This window comes from Syngnathus leptorhynchus, chromosome 15 (assembly GCF_054491065.1).
Source record: "Syngnathus leptorhynchus isolate UIUO chromosome 15, UIUO_Slep, whole genome shotgun sequence".
Lineage (NCBI taxonomy): Eukaryota > Metazoa > Chordata > Actinopteri > Syngnathiformes > Syngnathidae > Syngnathus > Syngnathus leptorhynchus.
The window spans coordinates 8,512,781-8,521,662 of NC_141209.1; the positions used below are offsets into that span (position 1 = coordinate 8,512,781).

Sequence of the window (8,882 nt, forward strand, 5' to 3'; positions counted from 1 at the left end):
TAGAGATGTAATTTACCAACGACACCGCAAGGTGGAGCAACTGCTCTGCTATTGTGCTGTCGTTAAATAAATCCAGATGGTCCTCTTTTGATGTTTCTTTTACAACTACTGAATTTTGCATACCAAAGTCCAAGAAACTCTACTCTCGTCATTTGTGCAAGGGAGTGGTTGAAAGTTTTACGCGTTTCACGTGTTCAGGTGTTTGTGAACTTGGAAACTCCGAAGCGTCTTGGTGACGTCTTTGGTTACACACGTAGAAGGTAAACAAGCACGCACTTCCTGCGTCTTATTGTGAAGTCGCTTGTCCTCGTTCGCATTCTTCCCGAGAGAAAAGCACGAGTAGCTATGAACAGTATGCGAGATGTTCTGTCACCAGTCGCACCACTTCTAGTACGACTAGTACAGATATGCTGTCCACAACTACTAATCCACCGTAAAACAAATCAGATTACTTTTTTGGTCTACTTTAGCGGAACTTCATACTACTATTTACGTTGTTTACTTTACAGAACTTAAATTCATATTACTTTTCATGTTTTTTATACTCTACTGAACTTCATGTGCTACTAATACTTTACTATGCATGCTTAATACTATTATAATATATATATATATATATATATATATATATATATATATATATATATATATATATATATATATATATATATATATATAGTCAACTCCAACGACTACTACAGTAGTACAACTGCTACTTCTAAGATGCAGAACTTCATCCTACTTTTCATTCTGATCTTCGAAGTGAAGCTTTACGAATGCTTTGTTTGAACTTGAAGACTTCCAAAAATGAGAGCGGGGGAAAAAAAAAAGCCTTGATGATCGGTTGGAATGCCGCGTGTCTGAGAAAAGTGATGTTTCCATGGCAACCGCCTCCTGTAGCAATAACACAATCACAGTACCCATGTTTTCCTAAGTGATATTGCTCCCAAACGAGGGTCCCCGGGGAAGCCCACTGTATCGTGGGAACGGTACGAATAATGTAGTGACATCACAGGAGCAGCTGAACGCTCACGTCGCTGATAGTCATGTTATTTCTGCCGCATTTAGTCACTATGGGACAAAAAAATGCCATTGTTGTCCGTTTGCGTCATCGCATTCCATTTTGCGGCTCGTCGTCCTCCAACTCAACACCTCGTCTCGGTTTTTCACTGCCGCCGTTGTTCGGACTTCATAGTCACATCTAATCAATAAATTTGTGCAAGTGTACCTATTTAAGTGTCTATTGCCATCATACTCCCATACTTTGTCATGGTAGAAAAAGAAAAAGTGAAAAACAGTGACAGAAGTATGGAAAAAAAGGGTGATGTGGATTTGTCTAGCAGCTGCTTCCCGCCGTGCGTCGCTCTGGAAGGCATTTGACGACACCCACGTGTTGGCACACGCTTGCTTTGCAACACACAGGAAGGAAGGAAGGAAGGAAGGAAGGAAGGTCACCACCCAGGCCAGGCCGATGAAATTGTGTTTGCGGTTTCTAGTCAGATGAGCTCATCTGTGCTGATTTTGGCACTTTGAAACAAGGAGGGATCCAGAACAGATCCTCGCACTTTGAGGTCAGCCTTCCATGTCCCCGAATCCCATCGCATTACTGTTAAGAAGCCCTTTTCACAAATTCCGCTTAAAAGAAACCTTTTTTTTCTAAGAGGTTTGGTCATTTGTCACCATGTAATAATGTCAAATGTTGACTTCTAGTTATTTCTTTGTCCTTTTTAAATCTGATATACGAACATATTGTTTGTATTTTTCTTTATCACGTTAGTCAGATTTCTTAGCAGTATTTAAGATGCCAGTAAACATTCGATTTGTGCTCTTAATGACTGGAAACAAGCAGGCTCTTCTGTAAAGTTGCCATCTGCTTGGTGTGTTCATAGAAAAACAATAAACAATTCAAATAACTTCCTTCCTGCATGCCCACAGCTCTTTTTTACAACATCAGTGCATTAATGTGAAAGTTAAAAGTCATGCTCTCTACTGTACAACAATAAAAAGAAATAAAAGCAGAAGAAAGGTACTTCTAATTGAATCCAGAGGTTTTTTTTTTGGTAAGCTAGACTTTATAATAATAATGACTTCCAGGAAAAGACCTTGTAAAATAAAATCCAGTCAGGTTGCGTTGGAGACATTGGTGGATGGATGGCGTGCAAGCTAGCATGCTAGCAGTTTTATTTTTTCACAGTGGTTAAGTTTTGCTCTCATCGGTTTGATAGTTGCTAACAATGTCATCCCTGGTGACATCATATCATGAGACTCGATCTATGCTCTCCTCCTTCATTTCCTGTTGTTGAGAAACTCCCTGTTGCCATTGGCAACCATCTTAACAAACAGGCTATGGTTGCCATAGGCAACCTATCTTTGTTTGTTGTTTTGGACTGACTAGAGCAGAGTTTGTGCCAGTGCAGTGCAGCATGAAGAGCACACCACCATGTCTGAATTTAGGGAGTATTAGGAACACCCAGGACCCTGAAACCCTCAACCCTACCAAACCTTGACCTTTAACCCAGACCCCAACTCAAACCTTGACCTTACCCTATCACCCAACCCGACACAAACTTTGACCTTTGACCCTAAATTCCAAACCACACCTTGACATCAAACCGTAAAACCAACCCAGTCCCATTATGAGTGTGCCTAACCTTACTCCAAGCATTACCCAACCCAACCAGAATTCTAAACGGCAGACCGTAATAACCCCTTTGCCAAAATCCTCGAATGAACTTTTCTGTCTCGTCTTTCTACTTGTGTAATGTTTGCCGGTCGACTGCCGATCTACAGCACCGCAAAATTGACCAAAGCCGAGTCCTTGTGGCTTTTGTTTGGTTGCCACGGTAACATCATTCACCACCAATAGGCGTGGGTGTTTTTTACAACAAAGGCACACAAACTCACATTGTTCACTGTTTATCTCAAATATTTGCATTTGACATTACCCACTCTATTAATGTCTTTTTTTTTTTTTCGTGACAGGTTGAACCTGTTGCCAGGCAGATTAATGCTGCTGCTGTTGCTGTCGATGATGACGATGTCACCGCTGGTCTGAGGAGTTCTCCCAGTCAGGTCAAGAACTATCACCTAGATAGTAGGTGATTCCATATCAGCACACAGACTTTGCTCTTTCATGATAATGCGACCAGTGTTGCCACGGAAACCATATTGCTTGTAGTGCAATTTATTAGGTACACCTACTACACCTGCAACTGTTAAATGTTACTCTTTAGACATTCATCATGTCTTTCTTTTCTTACTGATAGAGAAAGATACAAATTGATTTAACTGAGACACTTACAAAAATTAGAAAGGATATAAAAAGGCCAATGAGCATGAAATAATGATGCTCAAACTGTTTAATATTTCTATTTTGATACAATGTAGCACTGTAGTGTGCTATTTTTCTTGATTCAGAAACAGATTACAAAAGTTTTTTTCTTGATTTGAGGGCCTGGAACGGATCAATAGCATTTCCATTCATTTCAATATGAAGAAATGATTTAAGATGCAAGTGTTTTGTGTTGACAGAAGGAGTTAAAGTCATAAATCAAAGCAGCGCTGTTTTGAGTAGTCTATCTCTTTAACGGGATGACCAAAAGCCTCTCCTCCCCCCTCTACACACACACACACACACACACACAAAAAAGAGAAGCATGTTGAAAGTTATAAAGGCGGCGGGGTGGGTTGGCACACGCACGGTCGTTCTTTGCGCTGGTGGAGCACACATCAATTAATCATCTTCATTAAAGGGTCCAAACATGCCTAAGTGTCCTAAGTGCAACAAGGAGGTCTACTTTGGTAAGAACAGCATTCTTTTGGTTTTGCTTGCATGACCGGATTAATGAGGCAAGAGGAAGTGGCTTCAAATGCGGACATTGATGTTTTGTTTTTAGTGTGCAGCTAAAACAATTTTTTATGTGTTCAACATTGGAAAACAAACTTGTATTATTTATTCAAATTATACAATGTAATTAAAATAATAATGATATATAATAATGTATGTCGTAAAGTATGTAAAGTGTAAAATAAATGCTTGAGTGTGACCTGTGAGGTTTTCATGAATTATGCAGCACTTCTTTGTGCTCTTATTGGATGATCATCTCATGAGGTTACTTGATACATAAAGTCAAAACAATACGGCCATTAGGAGATCAACTCAGGTTACTGATAATGAGCAGCGGAAGCCGCCAGTAGGACACGGTTCGCTTTATCAAAATGACTCATGGAATGTTATCATAGAATGTTATAGAATGGCTCTAATGAGCTGAGCAGACCAGGAAGAAGTCAAAACATTCCGCATCGAATCTGATGGATTTGCTCTCAGGAGTACCGCGTTGTTACGTAACACCAGTTCTGAAAGATGGACAAGATGGGAAACCTTTATATGATCTTGTTTTTATTCCATTCAGAAAATATATATAGCCAACAACTGCTGTCAGTATTAATTGCCCAAATTATTGCCAACCACAAATGCTAATTAACAGTTGCATAGGTATCAAATCCTCATGTTACCAGCGTAAAATTAGTGCTGACATTATTGTCAATATTTGGTTATTGCTTATTGCTAATGTTACTGATCAGTCACATAAATGTCAAAGGATATTAAATGCAAATGTTAATGCAAAGTGCTAATGCTATTGTTAGCTACCAACATCATTGCCAAGTGCAAGTTTTGCTTAGAAACACACATACACATGCACAGATGTGCGTGTGTGCGTGCATGCTTTTAGTTACAATGTGACAAACATTAAAAGAGCATTACGTAACTGTTAATCCACACGTGTGTGCCAACACGGTCTTCTTGTTGTTTTATTGGGTGTTAAGTGTAATCGTTTCAGGTCAGTGCAGCGTTATTTGAGGTCTCCGCACCTTGTAATTAAGCGGAAGAAACTTTTTTTTTTGTAATCGTGCTTTCTTTCCCACCACATTTTTTGCATGACGTAGTGGGAGAGAGCAAAAAACACGGAAAATGGCATTTGTTCAACATAACAAGCGAGTCTTTGTTTCTTTTTGATGAAATTCCAGAGCCACACCCAAACAGCTTTGCAAGCTTACGCATCCAACACATGTGACTGATTTATTTTTGGAATTAGTAATACGGTATAGTCCTGCTTCAAATATTGTGCTAAATTCTGTATTATTTAGTATTTGTATTGTTTTATAATTTTTTTAATCATCAAAAAAACTCATTAGAAACACATTTTGAGAGTATCTTTTCACTAAATGTGTAATGTTGCTAAACGCTAACTTAATTGCTAACTGATATTGCTGTTGCTAACCACTAGCATTACTGCTAACAACCGCTCATTATTGAATCAAGAATCCAAGCTGAATTCTCTTGGTTTGTTCTCTCTGACTTTACTTTCAAGTTGTGTTTTATTTGTGTGATGCTTTAACACATTTTCATGAAACAAAGTAAACACTGGATAATTTCCCGCCTTTACTTTCTTGTGTTGTGCAGCGGAGAAGGTGACTTCTCTGGGAAAAGACTGGCACAGGCCCTGTCTCAGGTGCGAGAAGTGCGGTAAAACGCTGTCGTCGGGTTCGCACGCCGAGGTACGTTACGATCACAAGTGTCAAAAGTTCAAAGCTAACATTGTTAGCCGCTAATGTCATGCTAATTGGGCTGTCTATCTGAGCATGTGCTGTTTTGTTTCAGCATGATAACAAGCCCTACTGCCACAAGCCGTGCTACGGCACACTCTTTGGACCCAAAGGTACAAAACTAATATGAAATTGTCTAATCTCAATCTTCTAATTTTGTTCATATAACCACTCTATAATTCACTCTTTTTTTTTTCAATGATAATTATTTTTTCCTTACAGGATTTGGACACGGTGGAACAGAGAGTCACAAATATTGAAGTTGTTTCAAAAAAAAAAAAAAAGGGAAACTCACACACACTCCATGTTGTATTGGTGATGGTTTGTCCCACAATATTTCATTATTTTTGCAGTGGACATTTTGATTAATAAAGGCTTGTCAGCTTTATTCTTTAGTATTTCTTTATTCTTTACTCATTTGAACAGATTCTACTGTCGTTCGATACAATTAAAACTGTCTAGTGCGTAATTTTATTTTAACTGTTATTTTATAATATAAATTTGATTTAAAATTGTAAGAAATAAATACAGTTTGTGTAGTCGTAACTTGAAATTAAATCGAAAAACAAACGCAAAGCACGTATAAATTGCAACATCAATTTATCAGATCATCTAACAATCCACATAGCATCTTATTTTTTTTGCCTGCTGCCGACTGGGTCGCTGCGGTCTGATGGACGGTAGCCACGGCAACAGACCCAAACAAGTCAGCAAACAGAAACAACCATGCAAGGCAGCTGTTCCCTGCTTAGATAAGCACTCGCACAGAACCCTTGATTATTATAAATGCTCTACTCTGTGGCATGAAGACTTAAACTGATGTGATTTTGGGGTAAGAAACCAAAGCCTTCCTTGAGTTACATTTGAAGCTTGTGGATTGTGATTAGTGGCTGAAGAGAGCCGCGGTTTCCTCCCACATGAATGACGAGCTCACATACTCAACCAACCTTGACTTTTCATTTTGCCCACTCCTTCGTACATTCATCTTTCCTGTCATCAACATCCTTTCATCTCACGCTGGAGTCCGTTAAGAGCATCTATCACAAGCAAGAAGGCTCTTGGATGGGAACAATCACGCACAATCAGGCCTCCCTGAGCTGGATGTTCTCGACCTCACACTAAAAAATAACTAATTTGGCTAATGCATCTCGCCAATGGGTTACGCCCAAGCCCAACAAAGGGTCTATGGAGGATATGCACGTGACGTCACAGACCGGCCGATGGTTTGTTTGGGTGGCAGAAAGCGGCGGACGCAATCGGGCCAAGGCTGGTACTGGAGCATTTTTTAGCATTTTATCGGTTGCAAATCGTGGCAGAGTTATTACGTTAGCAATTCTAACCATGGTGAAGAGTTGTTGTGCCATAGGGTGTGCCTATCGCTTCCAAAAAAGCGATACCAACAAGTTATATCGGTTCCCTGCGGACCAGACCAGAAAGGATAGTTGGGTGGCGGCGCTTCGTAGGATGGAACATGGCTGCAACAGCTCCAAGCTTTCCATTCTTACATCTGCTCAGATCACTTTGTGGGAAATATGTAATTTTGCTTTATTGACGTCAACATTCATCTGTGAGGTATACTGGATGTTGTGCTATAAAGTACACATCCACCATCAGAGGACGCTGGTATGAGTGCCTCTCATAACATTTGAAATGTACTCTTTTTATTTATTTTAATGTGTGTAATGTTTGTTTTTTACCCTGTGGGCCAAGAACCTGTAATAAAGTTTATTATTATTGCTCGGATAGTCCCTTTTTCTTGCTGCTACTCGGCCATGACCTAAGGAATGCATAATTACACAGCTTTATTACAGTATGTTTGTCCAATTGCTAGTTTCTAATAATTAGATTGTTTACATATCTACAATTATAATATATTATTATTATATTATGTGCTGCCATTTTCTCCGTTTTGCTCCACTGGCTGTGACGCAACGGAATGGACATAACCAGCAGTCAGGTAGCGATATCGTTGGAAACTCTTGGAGGCTCTGAGGTCTTCCTTGGTGTATGGACTTGAACAATCTATCAAATTGTTGTAAATGTCTGGATATGTTACTGGCGGAAAAGTCGCCTTATCAGAGGACCAAACGTTTGCTGTCCCAGCTCCTGCTATGCTTGAGCTGGCAGCGTTCTTACTTGGTTTCCACAGCGGATCAACACGAATGTGATATTTTTTCAACTTTTCAATGTAATTCTTGCGGCTTTCTTAGTCCAACTGGATAAAATAATCACTCACAACACCCACCCAGGCCGCCATCCTCCCGAGTCTGGTGGCGGCGGACGAGGCTTTTTGCCACCCAAACAATAATGGTCGCCCCGATCTGTGACCTCAGTGCATATCCTCCATCGTCCTCTGCCTCACCTTAAAAAATATCAGAAGGTTGAAGGAATCTCTGTACTTGACATTTTCTTCCATCATTTACCATTCCAGTGATTCCTGTTTTTGGTGTCCCCCCCCCCTCACCCAAAGTGAACCTCTCCGAGACACACAACTGAGGATTCCCAACTAAGGTGGGGAGGCTGAACACTATAGGACCTAAAAGGGGACAGATTGTAGAAATTTTTGACTTATACATTTTGAATATAAATTATATAAATGAACATCCAATACAACACAAACGAACTTTTTGTATTTTGTAACAATAGCAACACATATAGGCAGACGATACCCACGGACATATATTCTTTATCCGCTATAAAAAATAATGTGACTGTCTTATTTTGTGTTTCATCATCAAATCTATGTCTGGTATCTCTTTGTTTTTGTACTGCCTCTAATATATGTAAACAATTTTGTCATCCGTAGAGTTGTTTTGAATAGAAGCATGCCACAAACGTTGTAAGAGACCTGAAACAGTTTTGAATTATGCAGTAAAAATACAGACTTTGTGAAGGGCGACTCCTGCTGGTAAATTAAGGCCACTAACAATAGGACCTCATTTCTAAGAAAAGTAGGTCGACACTGACCTCTAGTGTCTGTCATTGGTCATCACAGTCACAGCGTCCACCCGAGAGGCTCTATCAATCACACAGCAAATGGACAAAAGTATTGGGACAAGGCCAAGACTCATTGAATGGAAGGGAAAAGTAGGAAATAATTGAAAGGAGAATGTTGTGATTTGTTAGCATTTGTACATGTGATTGTTCAATGAACGCTATAACAGTTAAAATGTATAAGAATAGTCGAGCAATACAGAAAACATTTGGGGAGGGGGAAGAAATTGAGGAAAAAATTTAGAAAGATGCATGGTTTAGGAAAAAAACGTATTTTTTGG

The 8,882-nt window shown here is 39.5% G+C and overlaps 1 protein-coding gene across 1 annotated transcript; it reads left to right on the plus strand.

The window, feature by feature from the left end:
• Positions 1-3,640: 3,640 nt before the first annotated feature.
• Positions 3,641-5,995, plus strand: crip1 (cysteine-rich protein 1). The gene is made up of 4 exons (XM_085932643.1): positions 3,641-3,801; positions 5,465-5,559; positions 5,663-5,720; positions 5,830-5,995. The coding sequence occupies exons 1-4, from the start codon at positions 3,762-3,764 to the stop codon at positions 5,865-5,867; spliced, it is 231 nt and encodes a 76-aa protein (XP_085788769.1). The 5' UTR covers positions 3,641-3,761; the 3' UTR covers positions 5,868-5,995.
• The last annotated feature ends 2,887 nt before the right edge of the window (positions 5,996-8,882 follow it).

Coding starts and splice junctions, on each gene's coding strand:
- crip1 (XM_085932643.1), top strand. CDS start 3,762: ATGCCTAAGTGTCCTAAGTGCAACAAGGAGGTCTACTTTG. Junction 3,802..5,464: donor CAACAAGGAGGTCTACTTTG/GTAAGAACAGCA, acceptor TGTGTTGTGCAG/CGGAGAAGGTGACTTCTCTG. Junction 5,721..5,829: donor CACACTCTTTGGACCCAAAG/GTACAAAACTAA, acceptor TTTTCCTTACAG/GATTTGGACACGGTGGAACA.